The sequence below is a fragment of the Drosophila melanogaster genome, chromosome X, assembly GCF_000001215.4.
Source record: "Drosophila melanogaster chromosome X".
Taxonomy (NCBI): Eukaryota; Metazoa; Arthropoda; class Insecta; order Diptera; family Drosophilidae; genus Drosophila; species Drosophila melanogaster.
In genome coordinates this window covers 15,906,729-15,934,083 of record NC_004354.4, presented here as the reverse complement: position 1 = coordinate 15,934,083, position 27,355 = coordinate 15,906,729, and the positions used below count along the sequence as shown (strand labels likewise).

Genomic DNA, 27,355 nt, shown 5'->3' with positions numbered 1-27,355 from the left:
TCATTTTTCTTGGATATCGATAGATATTGGGGAATAAAATAAGAAAATCATAAAAATTGTTTCAAAGTGTGGGCGTGAAATTTTTTTGGCCAATCGATAGAAATATTACAAGATTAAAAATGTGAACCGCTTCCTTCTACTTTTCACGAAATCTAGTATTATTAGGCTGGGCTAAACTATTTTAATTTAGCAACCACGTAGTTTTCTGTACTACTTCATCTCACATTCGCCCCAAATTTCAACATATCGACACAAGTCTCGACGTAGCAAATCTTTTGTTTTCCCTTTGGTCGATCAGCAAAGCGCTGATTGCCAACAAAAACTCGCCACCAAGATAATACTCCGTTCCTGCGTCGCAGTTCAACAAGTGCAAGAATACCGCGACTCTTTTAAACTTGGATGCCTTGGTCACACTTGTTTGTTTGTTTCCACAATTTGCAAGTTTATTTTTAAGCGAATTGCGGTGTTCAGCGTTATAGTATGGTATTTAATGCGCCTTGCTGACATAGAGTAAGTACACATAAGCGAATTAATTTCGTTCACAGGATATACAACAACTGGAGGTGCTGTGCAAGCAACTCTACGAAGCCACAGACATCAGAATTCGTTCCGAGGCGGAAAAAGCCCTAGTCACATTCGTAAGCAGCCAGGATGCGCTGCCCAAATGCCAGTTGCTGCTGCAAAGAGCCGATTCCAGCTACGCCCAGTTGCTGGCCGCTTCCACACTTACCAAACTCATTCAGGGATTGAGTCTACAGGAGCGGATCGACATTCGCAGCTATGCCCTCAACTATCTGGCCACTGTGCCGAATCTGCAGCACTTCGTTGTCCAGGCATTGGTCAGTCTGCTGGCGAAGCTCACAAAGTACGGATGGTTCGATTCGTACAAGGAGGAAATGGTCTTCCAAAACCTCTTGGAAGATGTCAAGAAGTTCTTGCAGGTATCCGGCATATTCTTTGTTGTTAAAGAACTATTTCTAACTAGAATGATTAATCGATTCTAGGGCTCCGTTGAGCACTGCACCATTGGCGTCCAAATTCTATCACAACTGGTGTGTGAGATGAACTCAGTTGTCGAGATGGACGTGCAGGTGTCCTTTTCCAAAATGCGCAAAATAGCCACATCTTTTCGGGACCAGCAACTCCTAGAAACCTTTTTGCTATCCTGCTCTCTACTGGTCTCGGCCCGTGATAACAGCAAAAACATAAGCTTCATGGATGAGTCGCAGCAAGCGTGAGTTAACTATGATGTAGTATAATATCCAATGGGTCTGAATAAGATTTGCCATTTAGTCCGTCCGTCCGTCCGTCAGTTGTAATGCATATGCTTAGCAATGCTTAATTTTTAACTAAGCTAAGCAGAAAGGTGACCCACAGCTAATTATAACTTAAAAAGGGCACGATTACTACTCGGCAATGCTTTTACATGATTACTTATTTTTTGTTGTTTTTGTTATTTTAGGTTAATATCACACGTCTTACGTTTAACGAAGAATTGTCTGAGCTTCGACTTCATTGGCAGTTCGACAGATGAATCTGCTGATGATATGAACAACGTTCAGGTATGTACGCAAATGCAACTAATATATTTGGATTCTCTATTAAATTGACCTTGTATGTAGATACCCACAGCTTGGCGTCCTGCATTCTTAGATTCGAACACACTTAAACTCTTTTTTGATTTATATCAAATTTTGCCCAATGGTTTAGCTAGCTACTCCATATCCTGCCTGGTTCAAATTACATCTGTGCGTCGCTCACTTTTTAATAATTCTGAAAGAACAAAATTTCTAACGCACTTGGTCGAAGGAGTCAAAGATATTTTAACAACTCTGCACGTAAGTACTCGTCGAAACGCTATCCTAGACATATTTCGCTAACGATTTCTTACAGGGCTTGAGTGACCCAGATAACTATCACGAGTTCTGCCGTTTGCTGGCTCGCCTTAAGTCTAATTATCAATTGGGTGAACTTATAGCGGTGCCATGTTATCCAGAAGCAATTCAACTGATAGCTAAGTTTACTGTTGAATCCCTGCACGTATGTACATAAATATTGTGGGCCTGGTTAAATCTAACACGAATTTTCTACCCTCAGCTATGGCTTTTTGCACCGAACAGTGTACATTACTTACTCACCCTTTGGCAACGTATGGTTGCGTCTGTACCATATGTTAAGTCGCCGGATCCGCATTTGCTAGGTACTTACACGCCGGAGGTTATTAAGGCGTATATTGAATCGCGCCTGGATGCTGTTCCTGTAATTATCCGTGACAATTTAGATGATCCACTCGACGATTTTTGCATGGTGCAGCAACAGCTGGAACAATTGTCGGTAATCGAAAGGTGCGAGTACAACAAGACGTGTAATCTTCTTGTCCAGCATTTCGATCAGAAGGCCCGAGAGTATGAGAATCTGTTGCAGACACCTAACGCCAATAGCATAGATATTACCATACATGAGCTACAACTAACGTGGTTGGTGTATATAATCGGGTCGGCCATAGTGGGTCGTCTCACCGTCGCGACCAGCGATGAGCATGACACAATGGACGCGGAGCTAGTGATAAGAGTCCTGCAACTGATGACCCTCACCGATGCTCGATTGCCTCAAGCTGGTTGCGAAAAGCTGGAGCTGGCGATACTGAGCTTTTTGGACCAGGTCCGAAAAATGCACAGCAGCGAGCAGGCACAGAAAGCCAATTTGAACAAGAGACTTAGCGAAGTTTTTGGACTGACTGACGAGCAAATGCTTTTAAGTTTTATTAATCGCAAAATGTAAGTAGTATTTATATGTACATATTTCAAATTCAATCGGCCTAAAACCATAACTTAACCCATATCTTTCAGCATTACAAATTTAAAGTTTTGGGGACGCTCTGAGTCGATTATCACCAAAACCCTTATGTTATTATCCGAACTTTCTGTGCATTTTAATTCTGTGCGCAAACTGGCACGTCTAGAAGAAGTCCAGTTTATGCTCACACATCACACAAGCGAACATTTCCCATTCCTAGGAACTAATTCCTCTTTGAGCGAGATGAGATGTCGCACCATGTTCTACACTTCATTGGGCCGCTTACTGATGTTCGATTTGGGCGAGGATGAAGAAAGATTCTACAATTTTTTGGAACCCTTAACGAGTCAGTTTGCGAATTGAAATGCCCTATACAATTCTTACATTCTCTTTTTTTTTAACTAGATCAATTCGAGTCCCTTGGCTCAGTGATGATGGACAATAACATATTTTCTAATGAAGAGGCTAAGAAGGTCATTATTGGTTTGGCTCGAGACCTTCGTGGATTGGCACTGCCGCTCAACGCCCGCATTCAATATACCATGCTTTTTGAATGGCTATATTATGCGGACTATTTGCCGATACTCTTGCGTGCGATGGACCTGTGGGCTCACGATCCTGCCGTTACGACACCAATTCTCAAATTGTTTGCCGAGCTGGTGCATTGCCGCACCCAAAGACTGGCAGGCAATGTATCCAGCCCCATGGGCATTCTCCTATTCCGCGAGGCCTCGAAACTTATTTGTATATACGGTAATCGCATTCTGCACCAGGAAGTTCCAAGGGAACGACTTTACCCGATGAGACTAAAGGGAATTGCCATATGCTTTTTGATATTAAAGAACTCACTTGGCGGTAACTATGTCAATTGTGGAGTATTCAAATTGTACGGAGACGATACATTGGACAGTGTACTCAATATTATCGCCAAGTTGATTCTCACCATAGAACAAAGAGATTTAATTGTGAGTAACTACTTTTCGATAAAGTGGTTTATTTGTTTTAAAACTATTTGTATTTGTATAATTGCAGGAATATCCCAAATTATCAACAGCTTACTACAACTTACTAAATTGTTTATCGCAAGATCATGTTTCTTATTTGGCTGCATTGGAGCCAGCCGCATTCGTTTACATTTTGAAAAGTCTTACCAAAGGACTGGCCGCATTAGGTGTGTCCACAGTAAAAGGTAGCATTTAAATATATTAGTAACACATATTCAATTTCAGACTCCGCCACTTATATAAGTTGCTGCACAATTTTGGATAGTATTGTTTCGTACATCTTTAAACAGCTCCAGATGAAAGGTAAGCTCATGTTCTACATGTTCAATGTATGTCTTTGAAACGTATTCTTTATAAATTTATTGCAGTTTCCACATTTCCAAACAAAAAGCTCCGTAGCTTAAATCAAGAAAATGTGCAGTTTTTAAAAGTTTGTATGAAAAGAAATGAACGCGGAGCTCTATTTAATTATTTATCTCTTCACAGGTTGTTGAAATGAATTCTGAGTTACTGCAGAGTATGATGTCGTCATTACTTAACAACGTTTTGCAAGAGGATTGTCGAAATCAGTGGTCGATGTCACGTCCATTACTGGTTCTCATATTGCTTTATGAGGACTATTACCGGTAAGGATAACTCACAGCTAACGATGTAACCTGACCTAATGCCGTCTTTTTGTATTATTGTATTAGATCGTTGAAGGACAGAATTATCTGCGCTCAACCAATTGAAAAGCAACAGACAATGGCGCAATGGTTCGATGATCTAATGGTCGGAATTGAGCGAAATGTTTCCAGCAAAAACAAAGAAAAGTGCGTGTGTTATTTACATAGGTCCATCTGATGTTGCATTAATATTAATCATGTACTCTTATTTATTAGATTCACCCAAAATATGTCAACATTTCGGCGCGATGTAGTCAACTTGCCAAAGTCCACAGCAGGTGTGTAGTTTTACCTATTATTATTAGTTCGTTCCGTTTTTAAATGTTATTGTAAACTATCACTAATTTGTAAGTTACATAGGCGGTGCTGATTACATCGCGACAAACCCATCTTCTTCATCAGAGGAGCAAAATGAGAATTCCGGGAACCATTATTCCATGGTTCGGGTATGTCCGGTTGTGCAGTAGTTTTTTTTTTTTTTTTTTATATTTTTCCGACAGTATTTTACATAACTTAATAAGTAAATTCCTACAGAAACGAAAATGGAGCATTTAGGGTGCAGTGTGTTCTACATGGCAAATTATACAAGTTTTCTTTCTGCAGTTTTTCATTCATTTTATTTATTATAATATATACTACTGCCGAAAATACTTGAGGTCTTAATATTGATTTTTGGATATTTGGCCAGCGTTTTCGTGTGATCGACCAATGTGCGACGGTGGATTCGAACCCAGTGAGCCTGAGTCCTCGCCACATTAGTGCTAACGGAGAGCTCGAGGAGCATTGGTGGTTATTCGATTGAATTGAAGGAGCGGATTGACAATGGATGCAGGATTATATATATATAGAATCGCTAGACGTAAGACTATCTATAAGCGACTCGGAGTAGTAAACAGTAGAAACTGATAATCAGTGCGTTCTCAATGGAAATTTCGGGTGTGTCACGTACGTTTATATTTTAAATTTGCTCATTTCCGTATCGATGATCATTAAACAGAATAGTTACATTTATCCATCATTCGATACACTTATACATTTATACACCTGTGGGTGGGAGGAGAAGCATAAAAATGCGTCGTGCTAATGATTCAGGTACGCCCAAATACTATGGCGAAGTCAATCTTTATTATGGAGGTTATAAAAAGTCGTATTTGGATCTCATGGTTCTGTTGCTAGGGGAATTAATTACTCGTTCACATTATACATATATATCATTCCAGAATATAAAACAGCCAGTAGCCAAGATTGAACGCAAGAAAACTGATCGGAAATATCATTCGGGAGTATTTGTCAATAATATTGACATCTTTGATCTTCGGTATGGTTGCCTTAATAGCAGAGGCACCTCTCTTCAGGGCGTGCAACATGCGTGGGCGGGTTGAGATACCTTAAAATCGGATTTCAATATTAGTTAACAATAAGCTAATACATATAAGTAGAACATACCCCTTTGGGCGCGACGTCTAAGCTGGCTATGTCCGGTGCCATAATTACGAGTTATTCGAAAACTTGGGGGGAACTTTCCTAGATTCATGGTCTCGGTGCCGATGGAGTCGAGGGTGGCATTGTAGGTACCTCTTCGCAAAGATGGTATAGGACTCATTCGAACATCCTGCAGCTCGATAATGTCCTCTGTCGTTGAACACGTCTCGGATCTTTCACTCTTTCCTGTGGGCATGGGTGTGGGTTTAAACAATTGGTATATATTGAACGAATTTTAGACCGTAGACCTACCGATCTTGCCTGGACAACATTCTTTGACTTTCTTTATTTTCTTTTTAGCCCTTTTGCCCCAGTAAGTATAGTTAACGGCAGCGTATTCCAAGAGGGCTGCGAACACGAAAACGAAGCACATGACCAGATAAATGTCGATCGCCTTCACATACGATATGCGCGGCAGTGAGCTGCGAACACCCGTGCTAATGGTGGTCATGGTGAGCACCGTGGTGATGCCCAATGCAACCCGGGCACTCGTCGCCTCGTGGTTAATCCAGAACGAGACCCACGACAGCATTACGATCAGAATGCTGGGCAGATAAGTTTGGAATACAAAGTATCCGATATTCCGTTGCAGTTTGAATGAGAGCGAGAGGCGCTGATAGACTCCAGTGGCCAGCCGCTCCTTTCGGTCATTGGTCTCATACCCAATGATGGTGAACTGCGGCAGCTCCGCATCCTCCACTCCGCGCACTGGCGTTGGCTTCCAGTACATGACCACATCGCTGACCGTGTATCCATCTGAAATAGTTAAAAGTATTTTACACACTTTTCTAAACTTTAGATATTAGTGATAAAAATAGGTTATTATATATTATATTATAGTATAAGTTATATAGTAATACTCGCAAACTTAAGATTTTACTCGATCGAGCTGATTATAGAAACCTTTAACTTTAACTATCTTTAACCTGTCTGTATCTGTCTTGGAATTGTTTTAATTGTCTTCTGTGTTATACTAGCTACATATGTAGAAAGGAATGCTAATTTGATACCTATTTATAAGCATATCTGTCTTAGTTTATAATACATAATAAATCTTGTGTAAGTCCTAAACTATCATAAAATATATCAGGTAAATCCAACAACTAAATAGGTAAGTAAATAATATTTCTAGACAACCAAACGAGTTCAGGAGTCTACTCACAGCTCTCAATTTCCACAGTGCAATTCTGCGAGTCCAATGGATAGTAGTGCAGATCCATCATGCAGGCGAGGGTCGTGGTGAATCTCATGCCATAAGTAACAGCTCCATCGCCGCCAAGTCGCACCAGTTTGTTCCTTTCGGTGACATCGTGCAGAAAACTAAATCCGAATAATTTAGAAAATTAAAAGAACAAAAATCGAAAAGCATGGGTTTTACTTCACCTGTTTTTGTCATTGGCGAAGAACGTATCCGGTACCCATATCTTTTCAGCAAAGTCTCCGGATAATGTCAGCACATCGCTTATGCCATCATCATTCTCATCGTCGAAATATTGTCCAAAGATATTAAATGCCAAACGCTCGTCGCGCCAATACTGATTTAAATACATTGTTATCGTATAATCCTAGGATTCGATGACCAAATTTCAATTAGTATTATTTTTTACCCTTTAAGAGTCTTGAATACACCTACCATGTTAACTTCTGATATGGCATCAAAGCTGGCGATGGTCAAATCCATGCCGACATGTAGTGGCTCTCCTCCGAAATTGGGCCTAAGTCGAATATCGTATCCTTGCAGTATGTTTGATATTGTTTGCGTGACGTTCTCAAGGCGGCCAGCTAGTACATCCTTTCGAATGCATCTGGAAAAATGTATTCGAAATTTTAGGTATTAGGTACAGTTAGAACATTTCAATTTTGAAATTCCCCAGTTATTTGGTTAAGTTAAGTTACAACATCACATACCGAATCAATTGTAGCTGGGCGCCCAGTAGGAAAAAGAACAGGCCACAGGATACTCCGACGCGCGTAAAACATGTCATATTGACAGCTTTTGCTTGTGTCGTCTGTTGGGTCTCAACTTTTTGGAATCGATTGCGCTGTCATTTCCAGCTTTTGTTCTCGCATCGTGGTAGCAGAATCACAGGCATCTCTGGCTGTCTTACCCTGGCATGTTTCAAAAAGCTGTGGATTGCAAGGTTTTCGTTGTTTTATAGTAATGCACAAGGTATAATTAAAAACAGCAAATCTGTGCCGCGAATTCTTCAGCACTTGTGTATAATCTCTGAACAAATGAAATCGCGAATTCTTCAGCGATGGTTTTGGGTATAAATGAAATGCACATAAAATTACAACAATAGTTGTATACACTGCAATCCTATCGGATGCACTGTTCTTAAGTTCGTTCTATTATGTAACGTAAGCGAAACAATTATTGTGAAGAATTTAATTGCACCATAAGTATGTCCTTAAACTAATTGCAGTTCTTAAAACACCTGAACAAGGTGGCAACGCCAGGCGAGTGTCCTTGTTACATGCCGACTTTTTTTTTTTAGTTTTTCTACCCATTTCTACACATTTTTCGAGGTCTCGCTTTTCATAACAACTATTGGGCCAGTTGATATTTTTTAAATGAAAACTATTAATCAAAAACACCAGTATTTAAATGAACACTAAATGATGCTTTCTATGCAAGCTTGCACATTCAAACAAAAAAAAAAGATGCCGATTTTGGTAGACAAAAGCATTATGTTGATTTTGGGGCACGACGTTACAATCGAATGCAAACAATTCAAGCTACTTATGCATTTGGGGCACCAGTTCCTGTTCCTCTTGCCCTTTTTAGCCATATCAATATCAAAGCCAGCAATAAAACGCGATTTGACAAACGCATGGGCAAACTTTATCACTTTATCGCTGCGCTTCCCTCTCCCGCTCGCACCTCGTTCTCGTTTTTCCGTCTCTGTCAGTATTTTTTTTTTTTTTTTGTATATTTGTATTTTGTATTTTGGTCCTTTGGTCCGTTCACGCGTAGCCTCGAACTGCTGCGAACTGCGTGCGAGCACCCACAGTATCTATATCTATCTAATGAATAATTGCTTATAGAGATGCTTGTGCGGGAGCTTCTCGGGTGAGTTCATTTCGCTCGGCTTGACCTGCATTGCGCATCCCTATTATTCAAGTCGGTTCGTGTTATCAAATACATACGTGTAGGCCTGTGCTTTCCTTGGATGTCCTTTTCGCCATCATATTTGGCAATGAGGCTGTGCTTTTTGCAAAGCGACACCGCGCGTTTAAGCTCACGGAAAGCTTTGTGCCTTTTTTGAAATTCTATGTTCTGTATGCTGAATAAACACTTTAAAAACATATGTATGCATCGATTTTTATAGCTCCAAATTGTATGATTTACATTTGCAACTTAAAATTGCAATTGCTCCGTTTTGATGCGTTTATCCTTATTGCTTTCTAGAATTGTCCTAGAAAAATGTCCGAGCATTGCATCTGAACACACTGACACAGATCCATAAATAAGTGCGGATTGATTGGCACTTAAACCACATTTATTGCGGTCACCCACCGCCTGACGAGCTTTTTGCCGGCAAAACAGTGCCCCCACGTAGGATGCATTCAAAATTCAATTCGGAATCAACGTTTATTAATCAACATGACTATGACTTCATATTGGACCATGAGAACTCCTTCTTGTACATTCCGTAGGCCCACCAGTACAGTAGGTTCAGAAATGCAAAGGACATGGGGAAGGCAATACGCGCCACCCTATCGATTAGGGATACACTATTGACATAGCAGTTGGCGCCACCTTGTTCGCTCTTTTGGGCCGCAGCGTTGCGTTCTCGTTGTTTCCGGAAACTGTTGTCGCTCTTCAGGCACATCCACATCTGATGCAATCGCGAAACGGCCGGAGGCTCCGTTTGGGTGGTTCTCTCCATGGTGTTTGGCAAAATGTACGATGGATCCTGAGATATACATACATGAATTTCAGTTGCTTGCCGGAACATTAAAAACTTTACTCACGTTATATGTGGGACAAAAAATAGCATTTCTTTTGAGAAAACCAGCACCAGCTAGTGAATTCTGTAGCGAAACCTCATATTCCAGACCGAGAGCATCGTTTTTGTTGCATACACAGACACCGCTCTTGGACTCAACGGATTCACTTGCTCCAGCCTCGTTGTCATCATTTTCGCTGCCATTACTGGAGTCCTCATCCGCAAATGGGTCGGCGTCAGCTTCACCATCGCCATCCACCTCGCCGGCATGATCCGATAATGAGTTGGCTATACAGATGTCCTCCCACTGATCCTCCAGTTGCGGACTCTCTCCGCTTCCCAGTTTTGTAAAGTAGTGGACACCGGCAAACTCCAACAGGGTGGCAATGCAGTACAGAAAGCTCATCAATAGAAACCAATCCAAAGCTGTGGCATATTTGACTTTTGGCAAATCGGTTCGTGAGTCCAGACTAATGGTGGACAGGGTCAGCACTGAGGTAACGCAAAGACTCACTCTGTCGCTGGTGGCTTCGCGATGTATCCAGAAGGAGACCCATGACAGTACCACGATCAGAATACAGGGTACATATACCTAAACAAAGTTCCATAAAATTGTTAGCACACTTTCATGCACTTGTTCAATTATTAATGTCTATCTTACTTGAATGAGAAAATATCCTGTGTGACGTTTGAGATTAAAAGCTACATGCAGGACTGAAAAATCACCTTCCCGTCGAACGGTTGTAAAATTGCGATGCATCATGCTAATGAGATCGAATTGATTTAGAGTCATTCCTGGAACAAAGGACACCGCATCGTCCTGATTTTTCCATTCATAGATCAACTGTTGGTTAATATAGCCATCTAAGGGGGTTGGAAAGGTTAATGTGACACAGGGGAAATAAATAAATAAATAAATGTTCATTAACTTACAACTTCCAATTACTAGAGGGCATGATTGTCTATCCATTGGAAAGTTTTGCAGCTCCATGGGACAAGTAGCCTTAATTGTTAGTCTATATGACCCAAAATTACTAATTATTTGGGAAATTTACGAAAAAGTTTCTTTAACATACCTCATTGAATACAGAATCCCTCCATTCTGATCCAATCGAAGCAATTTATTGGGCACGGTAATCATGTGAATTTGCGAGTGCTTGCCATTGTAAAAATATGTATCTGGCCTCCAGATCTTGTCCAGCATTTTGATGCTCAGAGATAAGCTCTTGATGGGTCCCTTGAAGCTCAGCCGTTTGTCCCGCCAATACTGCCGGAAATAGCAATCCATCGAGTAGTCCATGTCCAATTCGGAAACTGGACCCATGCTACGGATTAGGATATTCGTTTGCACCACCGTCGGAACTCCCTGGCCATGCGTGGGTAGTTGGGATTGCTCGTAGCGTTTGAGTAGATTTTCCAAAATCATTGAGATATTACGGCTAAGCATGTCGGCCGCTGCTTTTCGTCGAACTCGTCTTTGATTGGAAATCTCAGAGGAGGAGTAACTCAAGTTCGTGGCGTTTTGACTACGCTTAAGCGATCCATTTGTTTTTGGCTTTGATGATGGCAATATGCGAAAAGAACTGAAAATTCTTGAACTAAACTCATTGGTTATGTTCGGCATTTTTGTTAAAATCGCCGAGGGTCCCATGGTCTTAATATACAGAAGATCTGAGGATGTAACATCCTCACACGCACAAAAGTGCGCCATAAATCTGAAAAATGTATATAAATTTGAATAAACTATTGTATCTGCTGTCCTTGGGTTCATTCACTTTCGCCCAGAGTGTAGGGATTATAAAATCAATCGACTGTTTGTCAACTTTTATTGATTGCTTTGCCTTTAAGCTAAATAGACAAGTCGTTGTGTACTTAGACATGGATTAAAATTTCATTGCTGCAAGTGTCAGTCAAATTAATTTGAGTCGGCACTTAGCTTGATTAAGTTTTGTATACCACAAAATTAGTTGAGTGATTCCGTATACAGAAAGATACGTTCAAATCTAGAGTCTAGTTAAGAACTAACTTGCGTTGGAAAACTTACCCGATTATAATGAATGGAACTAGCGATACTCGAACCATTTTTAATATCACTTTGGGCTAAAGGAATATTTTCGGCTATATATTTTTTGTACTGGATGTACTTGTTTTTTTTTTTTGTTATACTGCAGCACACCGAAATCCTGACATTCTCATCACTATTTGGACTTGTCCGTATTGAAAGTGCTGCACGTTGTGACATGCTTTATATAATGCAGCATCAATAGCCGCTGGCACAGTTTGTATTCGCCATGCGCAAAGCATGTTGCAATTAAGTCAAGACGCCTTTTACTTTATGTCCATTAGTGGCAAAAACCCTTTTTTTTCGCATTAGAACAGGCAGCACGCATGAAATTTAAGCGACACCTGGCACATTAGATGATTGCAAAGAAAAAAAAACGTAGGCACAGAAAAGTATATAAACATGTTAAATGTTGATAATGAAAGTTAATTTTTTGTATAAGTTCATTTTTAAGTAATTTATTATAAAAATAATTTTGTTTTTTTTTTACATTTTTACATGCATAAATTCACGGTGCACTCATAATATTATCTTATATCATTATTATTTAAATAAAAAAAACTGCCCGATCGCATTTTGATCAAGCCACAAATCCGCTCTAAATTGGAGCACTGACCTAGGTCCAGACATCAACATTCCGACGACGAAGATGACGACGAGCTTTTGTGCTCGAGCTAAACCAAGCCCGATTTCTTCAATACCCGATAAATTGAAGTTTAAAATATAAAAATATAAAATATAAGTATTATTTCTAAGCCACAAGTTCATCATGCCAGAAAGTTTTGAAGAAAAAAGTGGCAAAAAGGTCGAAAAGCCCAGCTAGGCTTTTGCAAAGCTCATCATGATGAAGCTTTAGGGACCTATTATCCTTAAACAACTTGTGCATCTCCGCTTTCATTCTAATCCGTGAACTATGCAAAATGGTATACTCAGAAATACTTACGTGCTGCTGATACGAATGCTATCAAATTGAGCAAATGCATTTTGATGTCGTTAATTTTCGAAATGAAAGTCGAACAACACGAAAAATAAAACACACATTGGATACACTAAGTAAATTCGTAACAACATTTAATGTAGATATTACCACATATATATCCAGAATGATCATCCCCGATGGTAAACATATCCTTACATTTTGCATTCTCGCTACAAACACGAAACCTTTAACTCTTTAAGTGCCTTTACAAAAATTACAATCTATTCTGGCCAAAACGTATGATACTCTCTGGATTTAGTTTAAAAATTCCAAAAACATAGGAAATTCATAAATTGGAAAAACACATAAGACCGAAAATCATGTTGCCCCGAAATTGTTGAGCAAATAAAAGAATGCTTCTTTGTGTATTTAATAGTTTATACATCTGCAAGCAAAAAATATATTTACAAACACGGATAGAAAACTTAAGTTACCAGATATTTTGACGAATCCCTGAATGGAATTAAGTTCGCGATTTTTGTATTTTGAAAAACATGCCTTAAAACAAAACCCGTTTAATAAAATGTATAATGAGCCATGGTGTTTGTATTCCTTGGACTCTGGAAATTTTTGTTAACACTTCTTCGTTTAATTACGTTGTACAATTTTGCATACAGACTTAAATCAACAGTCTAGCACATACATACATACATGTATAAAATAAGAGAATTGGAAGTTTTTCGACATTTGCACTTAATCGCGACGCGGAAACGGAAATCGCTGAAGAACTTCCGTTTGCACTGTGTTGTTTATGATTGGACTTGACAATGATTTTATCATTGGCAATCAGACATAAACATAAACCATGGTATGTATGGTCATTACAATTTTCAATATCAATTTCGTGATCAGCAAACAAAAAACGCGCCCAACAGTAGGATATTTTTTTTGTTTCAAAGTCGAAGCACCCGAATTACTTAATAGTTATTACTTATTATTACAAAATAGGAAAATAATTTAGTGATTACATAATTGAATATCATATATCATATTACATATATAATATATTCATTTTGTATTATCTTAAAACCCCCACTTTTTTTTGTTTTGAGCTTTAACAGGACACGTTTGCACTTTCACAAAAACAAAAAAAAAAAAAAAACAAAAAAAAATCGCAGAATATTCTACTGGGGTTTCAAGATCAAATTAAAAACAGTTGTTATTTTTTTTACATTTACAATCAAATCAATCACGTTGATGGCATGAATCGGTAAATGGTTTCAGAGGATCCCCTTTGTGGGCCATTAACTATTTATGCCAACTATGTGATAGTCGAGAGCGTTGTCAGTTGGATTGTTTTTGTTGAGGGCGACGCCATCGGGGATGGAGTCGGAACGAAGAGGCTGGAGGATGCCGTCTCCGTGGTTAGACTGCGCTCTTCATAGACCCCGGCTCGTTCCTGCTAAAAGGATTGCAATTATAATCCAGCACTTTCGTTTCACTTTCGATATCTTACATGGGTTTTATCGTATTTAAAACGTTTCCATATATTCGTCTTCGGTTCCATTGGCGTGCCATCAACGTTGTAGTTTGGATTTGAGAAGGTTAGTACAGATCTACTGGAGCCGCGGGAATTGCGTTTGTTTTTCTTCTTGCTCGTGTTGAAAGCAAGCACTGGTAAGTATAGGATATAAAGATTAAGATCGAAACTAAATGTAGAACATTGTGAAGGTTATAGAAATCTCTAGAAGTGCTTTCATAGCATTCCATTGCTCCAGAGATTTCTTTATCCCTTTCGAACAACAACATTTTCTTACTGAAAATAACAAGTATTATGATGACCACCATAACAATGACCACGCCCAGCGCCACGAGGACAAAGAATTCTCGCTCCTGATCGCTCTTCTTCGTATGACCATCATCACCATGATCATTGGACTCGCCGAGCAGCTCAGGCGGTGTGGAATCATCGGTGGATTCGTCGGAATATTCCAGCAACTGATCGTTCTCCAAGTTGGCGTGCACCAAAACTTTTGGCTTAATGGAGCATGCCACATCCTTGGGATCCATCACATCCGGACAGGCACACACATAGTCCACATTGCGATTAAGACATAGATGCGTACAGCCACCATTATCCTGGGCACAGTGATTCACACTTTTTGGTTGACGGCTCAGCGAGACAGCGCGAATATCGAGTGCTCCACTTAGGGCATCGCGCACCTCAAACGGATTGCCATATCCACTGCGCGCCAGTTTCTGAGATCGATACACCGACTTGTTGTACCAGTCCGTCCAGAATATACTATTTTCAAACTAAATGAATGATGAGGCTTATTAGTGAATTTTGCATGGTAAAACATGCAGTCAGTCTTACCAAAGTCAGACCAAAAGGATGCGGTGCATAAGGAACAATGGTCTGACGACGTTTACCATTGAAATCAACTTGACCGATATTGTCCTCCAGGGCGTCGGCCCACAGCAAGCGGCGATTGCTGTAAAGTAATAATATGAATATTGTATAGTATTCCAAATTTAAGTACCGCCTAGCGCAACTAACGTGAAATCTATGGTAAGGCCCGTTGGAAAGCCGATTCCAGATGTTATGATCACCGTGCGATTTGAGCCATCCAAGTAGCTACGTTCGATTTTCGCCGGCGAGCTCCAATCCGACCAGAACAGGTAGCTACAATGGTGATGATGAGTAGTATACAAATATAAACTGAATAATTGAGGTAATCTTACGCTTTCTTTGGATGCACAATAAGCGATCGTGGGTCACCCAAGTTATCCTCGACGATCCTCTTGCGACAGCTTCCATCGAGTCGAGATACCTCGATTAGTTTGCGATCAGTGTCGGACCAATACAGATTATCCGCAATCCAGTCGACGGCTATTCCGTTGGGCGTAAGCACATCCGTACCGACAATCACCTTGCTTTCGGTTAAGTTCAATAGGTTAACTCTACGAATAACATCCAAATTAACATCGGCAAAGAAGAGTAGATTCTTGCGGTAATGATAGTCGAGTACGACTGCTCCATGCACTCCGTTTATGGGCAAAACGACGTCCATGAAATCTCCAGAGTTTAACGAAATCATACCAATTCCCGAACGCAAGGCAATAAGAAGATAATCCTGAAAGAATGATCTTATTAGTTGGGTTTGCTAATGAAAGTTAATCCTTACCTCTGGTAGATTTTGACACTGGGTTGTGCTATTCTGGCGCAATCGCAATCCAATGGGGCATTGACATGAATATCCAGATGGATTACGTAGACAGAGATGCGAACAGTTGCCGTTGTTGTTACCACACGCATTTTTCATCGTTGATTGATTCTGATTCTGATAGATAATCTTAATGTCCATCAGGCCATCGATGTTGGTGATTATATCCCGCTTTGCACTGATGTTACGTCTTTCCGTCATGTGCAATGCCTTCGACTTCCAGTCGGTCCAGTAGATATTATCATCCGATAGAGCTAGAGCATACGGATGATGCAAAGATGACATTATCAACTTGCGTTGATTTCCAGTATAATCGCAAGAATCGATGGTCTTCAGGCGGGCATCGACCCAGTAGATTCGTTTGCTCTTCAAATCGAGTGACAGACCATTGGGCCATCCCAGATTGGCGGTAACAATGCGAGACCTCTCGTTGCCATCCAAATGGGATCTCTCAATCTTGCGATAGTGTCCCCAGTCGGTCCAAAACAACAAGCCAGCCTCGTAATCCAAGGCCAAGCCACGTGGCGACTCCAGATCCTTGTAGGCAATCACATGCCTATTGCTACCATCAAGACTTGCAACTTCGATGGTATGGCGACCGGCATCGGCCCAGTAGATAGTACGACCAATCGAATCGACAACCAGACCATCGGGATTCTCCAGGCTATCGCCGACGATTTTCTGAACGTGCAGACCATCTGGACTCGAGCTCATGATCACGTTCTCAATGGTGTCCGACCAATAGATGTAGCCCGTCTTACGATCAACATCCAGAGCCACCGCATTCGAGATTGGCGGTAGTGGTAGCACCACATCGATCAGATGATCGAAATCCAATGATATTTGCCTTATATCGATCCTATGAGCGAACAATATGTACTGAGTTGGTCCTTCGGAGCATGTGTGCCTATCCTCCTTCAGTTGAACACCCACAGTGCAGGCGCAAGTGTAGCTGGTGGGATTCAAGAGACACAGATGGGAGCATCCTCCGTTCAGCTTGTCGCACGCATTGAAGATGCGCCTGCGGGTGCGATGGAACACCCGGATGTCCATCAGGTCTGTACTGTTGGCGATGATGACATTGGTGTCCTTGCCAGTCAGCTTATTGGCGCTCATCACCGACTTGGTATCCCAATCTGTCCAAAACACTCGGCCCTCGTTGACATCCAAGCCGAAGGGATGGCCAAGTCCATCTGTGCATAAGGCGATCATTGTTAGGATACAAGTTGTAGATATATTGATATTTCGAAGTGATTATCCTTGAATTATTATTAGTGAATACTTACTTAGAATCACTTGGCGACCGCTGCCATCGAAATTCATGTTCTCCAACGTCTTTGTGCCACCATCGACAAAATAGATCTTGCTCTTCTCATAATCAATCGCCAGGCCATTGGGATATATTAATTTCTTCGATGTTATGGTTACACGTTCATGTCCATCCATATTGGCACGTTCAATCATAGGATCATCACCCCAATCCGACCAAAACATAAAGCCCTCTTAAAATGGAGAGTAGAAGAGATTAGCACAATAGCTTAACCCATGGAATATGTAAAATAATAATTGATTATAGGTGTAAGAGCTCATTTAACCCTTTAAAACGCTTGATATAATAATAAGCGGATGCATTTCCTTTTTTTTTTTTTTGCGTTTTAAAAAGTAAATTGAAACATGCATTCGAAAGTCAAAACCGGAGCCTACCTGAACATAGAACTCGAGTGTTTCAACTCTCTAGACTGAGTGGTCACAGTGCAAATGATGAAACGACTTTAACAAGTTATATGGAGTACCCAAAAGTACGTCCATTTCATGCAGGACTTGAGCAAGTATCTTAATCCTACAGCTAGCTACATACACCAAAACATGACATAGATAAATAAATTATACGTGGTTCAACTAACCAATCGGGTTTACAACAATATCCCGTGGCTTGTACAGCTTCTCCCATATGAGCAAGGTTCGCATCTTTCCATTCGTAGTTGCGACCTCAATGCGATTCGTCGACGGATCTGTCCAATAGAGCTTATCGGTTATCCAGTCCAGGGCCAGACCCACGGGGGAAACAAGATTCGAGTGCACCACTCGCTGTTGGTAGCTTCCATTGAGATGCGCCTTATTGATGGTGCTGCGCTCCACGTCTGTCCAATAGATGAAGTCCGTGTCGCTGCACCAATCCAGGGCAACGGCATGTTTCAGATTATCCAATGGTACAATCATATCAACATCGTTGGGATCCGCTTGATTGTCCCTCAGATGACGCAAGCGAATGTCCTTTCGTCGCGCCACCAACACCAGTTTATCGGCCGTACTCTTACACGTCTTGCCGTCCTCCTTCAGCGAAAGTCCAATGGGACATCCGCATCGTCGTGATGTCTTGTTCGGCAAACAGAGATGGGAACACCCACCGCGCAGACCCCGCCGATCCTTTTGGCAACGATCAGCATATTCCGGCTGTCGAGCCGGATGATAGGCATGGATGTCCATTGGGAAATGGAAATTCTCATGAACCGCTCTGAATTCCTTCCCTGTTATCTTGTCCGCCGCCGACACAGTTTTCGTATTCCAGTCCGTCCAGTACATGGTGTCCTCGAAGAGAGTGAGAGCAAATGGGTGTGGTAAATGGGTGCTAAGGATCTTGTTTCGATCACTGCCATCCAAATTGGAGCATTCGATGGCATGCTGTTTGGCATCAGCCCAGTAGATCTTGCTGTTGGGGAAGTCAATTGCCAGGCCATTTGGCCAGGTTACACCCTTTGATATGATTACTTTTCGCTGTGTTCCATCCATGTAAGCGCGCTCTATCTTCGGATTCGGTCCCCAGTCACTCCAGAAGGCCAACGCCTCGCCCGGATGCACCACAATGGCACGTGGCTTGTCCAGATCGTAGGATGCGATGACGGTGCGCAGGTTTCCCTGGAAATTGGAAACCTCCACACGTCTCGTGCCCGAATCCGTCCAAAATAGCAGGTCGTGTATCCAATCGACTGCAATGCCACCCGGCGACTCCAGACCCCATTTGATGACGTCTCGAACTCGCGTTCCATTCATATACACCATCTTGATGACATCGGTGGACACGTCGGACCAAAACATCAGGCCCTTGCGATGGTGGAAGTCCAATGCGATCGCATTGTGAAGTCCCTTAACAATCGCCGAGTATCGGTTATTACTCAACGTCACCCGTCGTATGTCCCATCGGTTGGCCACCAGCAGGGTCATCGCACCACCCAGCGCTTTACAGGATCTGAGATCTGGACGAAGTATGTAGCCCGTTTCGCAGGAGCACTTAAAGGAACCCATAGTGTTGTGACATTTTTGCGAGCAAACCGGACTGGTCAGGTACTGGCATTCATCTATATCCGTGCAGCTAAACAATCGTGGCATCACTTTAATATCATACGAAATACCCGGTAAACAAATCGTCTACTTACTTGACTTTGTTTTTGTCCATGACATATCCAAGTCGACAGGCACACTCGTTCGATCCTGCAGTGGTTTCAATGCAGAGTTGCTCGCAAGGACTCGGTTCCGAGCACTTTCGTTCCTTGGGACAGTCGGCCTCGTCCTCGCCGGCGGGGCATTCGTTGTGGCCATCGCAAATGTGCTTCTGATGGACACATATCCTGAAAAATACAATCGGGAATTGGTAATTGGATTGCTTGTGATATGAGGACATCATGAGCAATTCAACTTACTTAAGATTTGTTAGGTTTTGTTTGGTTGGGCATAAAAATTGTCCCAGGTCGCATTGTAGGTGGCACTCAACCTCATCCTCTCCAGCAGCGCAGTCTGGATAGCCATCGCAGAGCCAAGTTTTCTGATTTGACAACAGAAAACTCAATGAGGTAAAGAAGTTAAGGAGACTCCAGTGGTCATACCAAAATGCAGCGCCCATTGTTGCAGGTAAACTCATCGGATCCGCAGGTCAGGGGATGCTCCGAGCCGAGACTACCGCAGTCGTTCTCGTCTTCTCCGCCGTCGCAATCCTGCTCCTTGTCACACTTCCAACGTTTGGGAATACAGGTGCCATCGGCACACTTGTATTCATTCGAGGTACATAGTGATGGCTTCTGGGGGCAATTCTCCTCGTCACTCCAGTCGCCGCAGTCGTTGTCGCCATCGCAGCGGAAACGATTGAGAATGCACTGGCCACTGGGACCACCTGCTCCACCCAAACCGCCGCGGCACTTGAACTCGCCCTCCGGACAGCTGTTTATGACCGCCGCGCACTTGAGCTCATCCGAGTTGTCATTGCAATCGTGCTCACCATCGCAACGAAAGGCCAGGGAGATGCAATAGCCATCGTTGCAGGTGAAGTGCTCATCCGTGCAGGTGGTGCGATTGCAGTGGGTCTCGTCGGAGAAGTCCTTGCAATCGTTCTCGCCATCGCATACCCAGGTTCGTGGAATACAGAATCCGTTGAGACACTCGAACTGATCATCTGTACAATTCGTCCTGGCTCCGCAGTGCGTCTCATCCGAGTAGTCACCGCAGTCATCATCTCCATCGCAGAGCCAATACTTGCTAATGCATCGAAAGGTTCGCGGGCACATCACATGTATCCCGGTCTTCTCGCAATCCCTTTGCAAATTCGGCACTGCATCCTCCTCGGGATTGCAGTTCTCGTCGGATTCATTGGAGTTCTGGCAATTGGAGTATGTCTCACCCGGTTGACTGGGATCGTCCTGCACCAGAACGGCCAGATTGACTCTAAATGGCTTCTGTTTGTTACTCGGACCACCTATAAAACCATCTCGACCACGTGAACTGATTCGATCAGTTTCGCGAATGCCGGCTATTTCGGTTCTACCCCTCTGGGCGCCAATGTTCCGGAACTTGGGAGTATCGTTTGAATTTGTGCCACCGGATATTCTAGTCTTGGATGGCACAGACGATTCCATCGTATGCAATCTTCCCTCTCCACTATGATGCACCTCCTGGCTATCCTCGTTATTCTGCTGATACGGCGGATAGTTGGAGACGGGAAAGAGTTTCTCGCCGAACTTGCTCAGCTCCTCCGACAGCTGATCCTCCCGCGACTCGTTGCCCGCCTCTAAATGTCCGATTCTGGCATCCGAGTGCAGCTGCTTGTGCTTATTCCAATCCCAACGACCCAGTGCGTTTGTCGGGTGAATTCCATAGTGGGGCGCGTTACGTTTCACAGCAGTTTTTGTCAAGTCGCCGAGACCGAGACCTAGTCAAAGGATTTAAATCGATACCATTTAACTTCTAATTAGCTCAAAATGCAGCAAAGGCTTTTGCCTTATCATACAAGTTCAGTCGTGTTAAGTTGAATTGAATGTTAACTACAAGTAGTTAAAGGAAAACCCCCCTATTTCTCATTCAAAGCAGATAGCAAAAGGCACGTTTTGCTATTGTTCCCACGCCACTGCAATGTTCTTGGAAAATACAACACTTTTCATAGGAAAGGAGCATTGAATGCAATGCTTCTGATTTGATACATACAAAGGTCATGTCTTGAGTTAAAAGGTTTTCCAATAGTTCAAAAACAGCTTTACAAAAACATGCATACATATGTACATACATACATATGTACATAGTCATGGACACGTTTTGTATGCAAGCAATATCCTTAAATAAAAAAGTTTCATTCAATTCGATGCATGTTCTTTGATGCCTTGCACATACATATTATAGATTGCATGTTCCTGGAAATTCGTATTACAATTAAGCCCTCTTGAGCAGGGAATTTTCTCAATTGGCTAGTTTTCGTGTGCAAGTTTTCATTGAGCAAAAAGTGCTGTTGGTCTGAGCGCATCGTGGGCGTTAACAGAGAGATACCCTTCATCTCCCCCCAGGACAAACTGTGTTGCGAGGACAATACTTACAGAGCCACACGAAGCATACCAATGGCCAAAAGGGAAAGGCTGTCAAATACATGTCCAGACATGTACACAAACTCGCCCACTCATAGGCACGTAACGTAGTAGCGCTGCGAGCTTTACTGCTTTTGCTTCCGAAGCATTTGCTGCTCTGCTAAGCGGATGCTGCTGCTGCTGCTGCTGCTGCTGTGCTGTTGCTTTCTGCTAACTGCTGTTCCGATTCTGTTAAGAGAAAGAGAGGAAGGTAGAGAGAAGGAGGTTTTCGTATTGAGCGCTTGCGTATAACATATTTTGCTACCAAGGCGGATCTAGAGTTTTATATATATATTTCTTTTTTTGAGGGGGGGCGGGGCGTAACTTTTAAAATAATGAAATTCACTCAATGATTTTTTGTCTCTAGGTTTTGGACAATATAAAGTTAATGCAAAGTTTTGGGCTTGGGGGAGGGGGGTTACTATGCGCAAAACCCGCCCACCTGATGTATATGTTGTGTATATGTTACACTTAAGCACACTCGTTCTTTGCGTAGGTGTCACTCAATAGATTTTACTCTATTCATCTTATTTGTAAGCACTTGGTTACTTCTGGTCTTTGTTATTTACTTATTGTGTCACTGGGTTTTTTATGATTTACATAAATGTTTATTGTAAGTTAATAAATTTAAATGCCTGGCTTGTACGTCCTCAACATTTTTCACATTACGCTGTCTCACTAAACAGAAGGTTTATTGTGACTTTGTAGGTCCAGGACCGACTCCGTGAATGGATCAAATATCATGCGGCACGGCATTCATGGCACTACTTCATTCAATGTATATCCTATTATAAAGTTGCGTGGGCTTGGCACTGCGTTTGGCATTTCCAGAATGTGGTATAAAGGTGTTTATAACGTCCTGCGAAGTCCCCTCGCAAATGAATGCGATATTTGGGACTTTGTTGGCATTTATGTATGTATGTCATGAGCACCACACACGCGAACATATGCATATTAAACACAGTATTATTAAACAAAAAGAACCTCCTGAAACTTTGACACTTTTCGATTCCAATTAGCAAGTGGCGGGCGAGAACAATTGAATCAGCTAATTGTTCCACACACATTTGTGTGGGTAATTTACGTGAATGAAAAATTATTTTCGTACAGCACGTCTCTTGTCTTCTTCGGGAATATAACGAATATAAAATTTCAGGGGATTACAGCATCCCTCTGACGGAAAGCGAAGTCGGCGGACGCGAGTGTTCCACTCAACTCTCGTGTGCTGTTTCAAAGTTTTCTCTGAATCCTTAAGCTTTTTCTGGGAAGCGAGCTTTTGTCTGTGTGCCGAGAGTGAGGGTAAATTAATTTGCAACAACTAAGTTAGCAAAATGCGAACCCAATTAAGGATTGTATCATTGAAAGCATTCTCCACGCTGCAGTTTTTCCTAAAAAACAACAAAAAACTGCAGCACCGAAATTAGGACAATGGACATGGAAGTCCATTTTAATCTCGATGTGTACATATATCGGTACATCATTTCTCGGAAGGGATCCACAGGTTACTTTTGTTTATCATTAACCTGGCATTCCTAAGTCGCGAAAGCTTTTTACCCTTTTATCAATATCTTATTAATTATTAAACAAAGCAGCAAAGATTATATCTTTTTTTTACAATTGCTTTTAGAATTTTTTTAGTGAAATTATTTTAGGTTTCTTACATGTCTTACTGTTTGTCATCTAAAACTGTTTAAGTACAACCCTAAAGAAAATAACAGCAGTTCAATGCTTTTTGTAAGCGGTACAGGATCTTTAAGTGCAGCATTCATTTATTTACGACTCTTTCGAACAACCTGCCATTTAATCAACAGGTTCCGGCCATTTAAACGGAATTTAATAAGGGTGTTTTGATCACGATTCAACCTAGTAGGGTGATGCCAGTGAGTTTTGCATTACTGACCATTTTGTCGTGGACCACGATCGTTAAATGTATGACATGCCGAAAGATCGACTGTCAGTACCATCCTTACATGAATGCAGGGTGGCAACGCCCTAGCATATTTTAGTATTTTTGATTTTGCTGGAGTAATTGGAACACTTGAGTGATGTGAAATTCACATCAAGAGTAAGTTCGTAAGATCGTATAACAAAAAGCTTATTTAAGAAAAAAAGTAGTGCAATTAGAAGAACTTTGTTTTTATTATAAGGGTAAGACCCTTTTATAGTCCATCAAACCCATTGATGGATTATAAGTTTTTAATGTTCTAATAACAACCCTAAGTGAAACATATTTCACAAGCAACAAGTTGGAAACGCAATGAGGAGGTTCCCCTTTTCAACGTATTTCGCTTGCCTTTCATTGCAAAGGATAGTACTATACTAATAACCGATGAAGATCGATATGTTTTACTGATCGCAGTGAGCAAGAGATATAACTCCGATGACGGCATGCTGAACTAGTTTTTTTCTGCCATAAGGTGTAACTATCTGGTTCACATAAATGCTTTGTCCACGCCGGTTAAGTGGCAAACGTGTGCAACTTCGAGTATACTTTTTTAATAGTTAATTTACATTACTCCATGAAGTGCTGTGCCGTTTGTATATAACCAGAATTCCGAGAATAGGCGTAAGTGAAAACTTTTGTTCTCGAGCTGATCGTACATAGCCATGCATGTACATGTACATAAGTACATAGTGTGAAATGAACGAGTTATTTCTGAGCAGGTCGAAAAAATATGTAAATAATGTAATGTGCATATGAATAAGTCAAGGTATTAGGGTTATATGCTATACTCTAGTGCTCCCACAGGACTAAACACATATGCCCGCAGTGTGCCCATACTTGAGCAAATACTTGAATTAAATGTGAAAAGAAGGTTGCAACATACATATGTATGTATGTACTTATGTACGATCATTTCCTATTGTACGCAGTGTTCCCATATCGGAGTTACCCAAAGTTCCTGATAAATCGGCACACATAAATGGCTTGAGAGTGCGGCGATCCATAGAATCCATAGCTTTAAACGGAACGTATGGCCGATATAATGGATCTTTTATGCTCGGAAATCATAGTCTACGAATCAGATCCATCATTGTATCGTTTGAACAAACGACAGCAGCAAATGTCCTCACCGGCGATCATTCGGGATCAATCATCGATATGTTCATCCTTGGGGGACGCGGAATCCGATTCCCATCCGGATGCCCAGAACAATGCCGTAGTGTGCAATATGAAGGAGCTGGTGTATATATACGCGTCCGTGGACTCGGCTGCGAAAAATCCAGAACAATTGGAGCCGCCTCCGCCACCTCCACCACCGCCGCCACCACCACCGACAGCGACCCAATCAATCCAAAGTTATCCGCGTTACATCAGCCAGGAGCCACCGACGTCACATTGCCAACGACTCGACGAACGCCTGACCACAACAGCCGATCCACCCGCAACCGACAACGTGAACACTGCCATCGGGGATCCCACATTGTATTCGGATCGGTGTCTGGAGAATTTCCTCAAGGTCGAGGAGAAGCACCACAAAATTCCCGACACGTACTTTAGCATCCAGAAGGATATTACGCCACCGATGCGCAAAATTGTCGCCGAATGGATGATGGAAGTGAGTAATTAAACGAAATGTAGATACAGCATCCAAATCATATCAAGCTAGCCGACTGTGATATACGCATTATTTATAATCTGTTAGAAAATATTACCAAATAGATGGAAGTTTCCAAGAACTTCATTAATTAGTGTTTGTTTTAGTAGTCCTTATCGCACACCCATTACAATATTTTGACTACCCTTTTCGTTCATTAATTGAATACATGTTCACAGGTGTGTGCCGAGGAAAATTGCCAGGAAGAGGTCGTATTACTGGCATTAAATTACATGGATCGATTTCTTTCGAGCAAATCAGTACGCAAGACCCAGCTACAAATTTTGGCCGCAGCTTGCCTCTTACTGGCTTCAAAGCTCCGTGAACCCAGCTGTCGTGCTCTTTCGGTGGATCTACTCGTTGTTTACACGGACAACAGCATCTACAAGGATGATTTGATTGTAAGTACCTTTCTCGTAATACAATACCTTTCGGTGAACATGCGGTTTCATTTCATTCCCAAGAAATGGGAGCTGTATGTGCTAAGTCGCTTGGGCTGGGACCTCTCATCTGTGACTCCCTTGGACTTCCTTGAGCTTCTGATGATGCGCCTGCCGATAGGCAGCAAAAACTTTCCGGACATAAACATTGGCAAAGTGCGGGGACATGCTCAGGCATTTATATCGTTGGCAGCAAAAGGTAAGCCATATACAAAACAGTCCAACTTAAGTACTGACTTCCCACCCCTTCCTTTGAAGAACATAAGTTTGCCAAGTTCTCGGCCAGCACCATAGCTGCATCGAGCATAGCTGCGTCAATGAATGGCCTAAAGTGGCATCTGCGATCGGGACACAATCTACACTTCCTTTTGAGTCTGATGACCGATCTAACCAGCGTGGAGCAAGTGAGTATGGCAAGGGAGCAGTGTTGTTATGTACCACCACTCAATTGATTTTAAATGCACAGGCTCAGGTGCGAGATTGTATGCTGCACATGGAGGACATCTTTAAGGAGCACAGTCGGAATCTAGAGCCATTTCTAGTGAATATTGACCCAAAAGAAATGTCAACATTATACTACAAGAGGCGCTTCCAAATACATCAATCGCAGCATCTCTCGCAAATCTCAATTAGACCCTTGCCGCTACCGAAAGCTCCTGCCGAGTGCGTGGAGCAACACCAGCAGCAGCACAACTTTGGGTCCGCAGCGCCACATCGGACGCACACGTGCAAGATGCAGGCGCAGGCTCAGGCTCAAAACGAGATACAAGACGTTACATTTTGAGGTGTCAAATGATAGTTATGCATACATGATAGTTATGTCAGGCTTAAGTTGAAATTATATATAGGATCCAAATAGTCCGATCACTATAGGATTGGCCAATATCACACTATTTACATTTGAATCGATGTATTTTATATGTACGCAACTATTTTTTACCAAACTATGGGTTATTATTTTTAGCTATCCTAAATATTTTGTATAAAATAGTTTTAAATAATCATCATGAAACTTTGAAATGGATGAAACATAAAAACGAGACTGATTGTAAGCAGCAAAGCAACATTTTTTTTTTGTATATAAGCTTTTCGAAATCCTACACAGATAACCAAAAAAGAACGAACTATTAAATGCAATTTTTTTAAAAACCATCCAACATAAAGAGAAAAACAATATGTTAAAGTTAACTTTGGATAACAATTATATAAGTTGGCAAATAAATGATAGAAAAAAGCAATTTCTTCTCTGCCCTCTATGATGTATGTATATTTTCGTATAATTTACTTTCAGATAAATCGCATTAGCTTACCAAACGAATCCAAGTAGTT

General features: G+C 41.7%; 5 protein-coding genes and 1 non-coding gene across 16 annotated transcripts, besides 2 other annotated features; 3 read left to right on the top strand and 3 right to left on the bottom strand.

The window, feature by feature from the left end:
* Positions 1 to 58: part of a mobile genetic element that runs on past the window's edge.
* Positions 59 to 216: 158 nt separating this feature from the next.
* On the top strand, positions 217 to 6,899 carry Ranbp16. 6 transcript variants are annotated; one of them, NM_001201667.2, is made up of 17 exons: positions 409 to 483; positions 546 to 941; positions 1,005 to 1,234; positions 1,463 to 1,562; positions 1,623 to 1,838; positions 1,894 to 2,040; positions 2,098 to 2,777; positions 2,850 to 3,142; positions 3,202 to 3,761; positions 3,829 to 3,967; positions 4,026 to 4,103; positions 4,169 to 4,230; positions 4,287 to 4,426; positions 4,493 to 4,612; positions 4,682 to 4,743; positions 4,826 to 4,911; positions 5,000 to 5,370. In NM_001201667.2, the coding sequence occupies exons 1-17, from the start codon at positions 481 to 483 to the stop codon at positions 5,018 to 5,020; spliced, it is 3,333 nt and encodes a 1,110-aa protein (NP_001188596.1). In that variant the 5' UTR covers positions 409 to 480; the 3' UTR covers positions 5,021 to 5,370. The 6 variants fall into 6 exon arrangements, with proteins under 6 accessions (NP_001285308.1, NP_001188596.1, NP_001188595.1 ...); NM_001298379.1 differs by lacking the exon at positions 4,826 to 4,911 and having other exon boundaries at positions 217 to 483; positions 5,154 to 5,370; NM_001201666.2 differs by lacking the exons at positions 4,826 to 4,911; positions 5,000 to 5,370 and adding an exon at positions 6,248 to 6,899.
* Positions 5,555 to 8,979, bottom strand: Lcch3 (Ligand-gated chloride channel homolog 3). The gene is made up of 8 exons (NM_206746.2): positions 8,832 to 8,979; positions 7,856 to 8,074; positions 7,581 to 7,752; positions 7,331 to 7,512; positions 7,110 to 7,267; positions 6,200 to 6,703; positions 5,912 to 6,133; positions 5,555 to 5,852 (listed from the first exon to the last, which is right to left on the bottom strand). The coding sequence occupies exons 2-8, from the start codon at positions 7,930 to 7,932 to the stop codon at positions 5,677 to 5,679; spliced, it is 1,491 nt and encodes a 496-aa protein (NP_996469.1). The 5' UTR covers positions 7,933 to 8,074; positions 8,832 to 8,979; the 3' UTR covers positions 5,555 to 5,676.
* Positions 7,002 to 7,297, top strand: asRNA:CR45000 (antisense RNA:CR45000). The gene is made up of 2 exons (NR_123928.1): positions 7,002 to 7,058; positions 7,128 to 7,297.
* Positions 8,980 to 9,525: 546 nt separating the features above from the next.
* On the bottom strand, positions 9,526 to 12,129 carry CG8916 (uncharacterized protein). 2 transcript variants are annotated; one of them, NM_132862.3, is made up of 6 exons: positions 11,945 to 12,129; positions 10,977 to 11,615; positions 10,834 to 10,916; positions 10,562 to 10,764; positions 9,926 to 10,492; positions 9,526 to 9,867 (listed from the first exon to the last, which is right to left on the bottom strand). In NM_132862.3, exons 1-6 carry the CDS (start codon positions 11,980 to 11,982, stop codon positions 9,559 to 9,561), a joined length of 1,839 nt encoding a protein of 612 aa, NP_573090.3. In that variant the 5' UTR covers positions 11,983 to 12,129; the 3' UTR covers positions 9,526 to 9,558. The 2 variants fall into 2 exon arrangements, with proteins under 2 accessions (NP_573090.3, NP_001162770.1); NM_001169299.2 differs by having other exon boundaries at positions 10,977 to 11,455.
* A 614-nt stretch (positions 12,130 to 12,743) lies between these two features.
* Positions 12,744 to 12,770: a mobile genetic element.
* Positions 12,771 to 13,070: 300 nt separating this feature from the next.
* On the bottom strand, positions 13,071 to 23,214 carry Lrp4 (LDL receptor related protein 4). 3 transcript variants are annotated; one of them, NM_001169298.2, is made up of 14 exons: positions 23,096 to 23,214; positions 21,961 to 22,176; positions 19,990 to 21,305; positions 19,807 to 19,928; positions 19,543 to 19,734; positions 18,013 to 19,478; positions 17,395 to 17,610; positions 16,070 to 17,301; positions 15,627 to 16,018; positions 15,442 to 15,567; positions 15,259 to 15,376; positions 14,699 to 15,197; positions 14,398 to 14,555; positions 13,071 to 14,340 (listed from the first exon to the last, which is right to left on the bottom strand). In NM_001169298.2, exons 2-14 carry the CDS (start codon positions 22,010 to 22,012, stop codon positions 14,203 to 14,205), a joined length of 6,027 nt encoding a protein of 2,008 aa, NP_001162769.1. In that variant the 5' UTR covers positions 22,013 to 22,176; positions 23,096 to 23,214; the 3' UTR covers positions 13,071 to 14,202. The 3 variants fall into 3 exon arrangements, with proteins under 3 accessions (NP_001162769.1, NP_727914.1, NP_001285307.1); NM_167474.3 differs by having other exon boundaries at positions 13,514 to 14,343; NM_001298378.1 differs by lacking the exon at positions 23,096 to 23,214 and adding an exon at positions 22,430 to 22,717 and having other exon boundaries at positions 13,514 to 14,340.
* Positions 23,215 to 24,407: 1,193 nt separating this feature from the next.
* CycD (Cyclin D) lies at positions 24,408 to 27,262 on the top strand. Of its 3 annotated transcripts, none has more exons than NM_078631.4 (6): positions 24,408 to 24,553; positions 24,862 to 25,547; positions 25,766 to 25,987; positions 26,051 to 26,225; positions 26,285 to 26,430; positions 26,493 to 27,262. In NM_078631.4, exons 2-6 carry the CDS (start codon positions 24,975 to 24,977, stop codon positions 26,808 to 26,810), a joined length of 1,434 nt encoding a protein of 477 aa, NP_523355.2. In that variant the 5' UTR covers positions 24,408 to 24,553; positions 24,862 to 24,974; the 3' UTR covers positions 26,811 to 27,262. The 3 variants fall into 3 exon arrangements, with proteins under 3 accessions (NP_523355.2, NP_727912.2, NP_727913.2); NM_167472.3 differs by having other exon boundaries at positions 24,408 to 24,664; NM_167473.2 differs by having other exon boundaries at positions 24,408 to 25,547.
* Positions 27,263 to 27,355: the final 93 nt, after the last annotated feature.

What these genes read in the sequence shown, in the direction of transcription:
- Lrp4 (NM_167474.3), bottom strand. Translation starts at nt 22,012, where the DNA reads ATGTATTTGACAGCCTTTCCCTTTTGGCCATTGGTATGCTTCGTGTGG. An exon ending in ATCCTTTTGGTCTGACTTTG is followed by an intron (nt 15,198 to 15,258) that starts GTAAGACTGACT and finishes TCATTCATTTAG; the next exon opens with TTTGAAAATAGTATATTCTG. An exon ending in TTAAATACGATAAAACCCAT is followed by an intron (nt 14,344 to 14,397) that starts GTAAGATATCGA and finishes CAATCCTTTTAG; the next exon opens with CAGGAACGAGCCGGGGTCTA.
- Lcch3 (NM_206746.2), bottom strand. Translation starts at nt 7,932, where the DNA reads ATGACATGTTTTACGCGCGTCGGAGTATCCTGTGGCCTGTTCTTTTTC. An exon ending in CACTGTGGAAATTGAGAGCT is followed by an intron (nt 6,704 to 7,109) that starts GTGAGTAGACTC and finishes TAACTATTTCAG; the next exon opens with ATGGATACACGGTCAGCGAT. An exon ending in ATGTTGTCCAGGCAAGATCG is followed by an intron (nt 6,134 to 6,199) that starts GTAGGTCTACGG and finishes CCATGCCCACAG; the next exon opens with GAAAGAGTGAAAGATCCGAG.
- Ranbp16 (NM_001201667.2), top strand. An exon ending in ATGATATGAACAACGTTCAG is followed by an intron (nt 1,563 to 1,622) that starts GTATGTACGCAA and finishes CCTTGTATGTAG; the next exon opens with ATACCCACAGCTTGGCGTCC. An exon ending in TAGAACAAAGAGATTTAATT is followed by an intron (nt 3,762 to 3,828) that starts GTGAGTAACTAC and finishes GTATAATTGCAG; the next exon opens with GAATATCCCAAATTATCAAC.
- CycD (NM_078631.4), top strand. Translation starts at nt 24,975, where the DNA reads ATGGATCTTTTATGCTCGGAAATCATAGTCTACGAATCAGATCCATCA. An exon ending in TCGCCGAATGGATGATGGAA is followed by an intron (nt 25,548 to 25,765) that starts GTGAGTAATTAA and finishes ACATGTTCACAG; the next exon opens with GTGTGTGCCGAGGAAAATTG. An exon ending in ATCTAACCAGCGTGGAGCAA is followed by an intron (nt 26,431 to 26,492) that starts GTGAGTATGGCA and finishes TTAAATGCACAG; the next exon opens with GCTCAGGTGCGAGATTGTAT.
- CG8916 (NM_132862.3), bottom strand. Translation starts at nt 11,982, where the DNA reads ATGGTTCGAGTATCGCTAGTTCCATTCATTATAATCGG. An exon ending in GTTCCATTCATTATAATCGG is followed by an intron (nt 11,616 to 11,944) that starts GTAAGTTTTCCA and finishes TACATTTTTCAG; the next exon opens with ATTTATGGCGCACTTTTGTG. An exon ending in CAGGATATTTTCTCATTCAA is followed by an intron (nt 10,493 to 10,561) that starts GTAAGATAGACA and finishes AACTTTGTTTAG; the next exon opens with GTATATGTACCCTGTATTCT.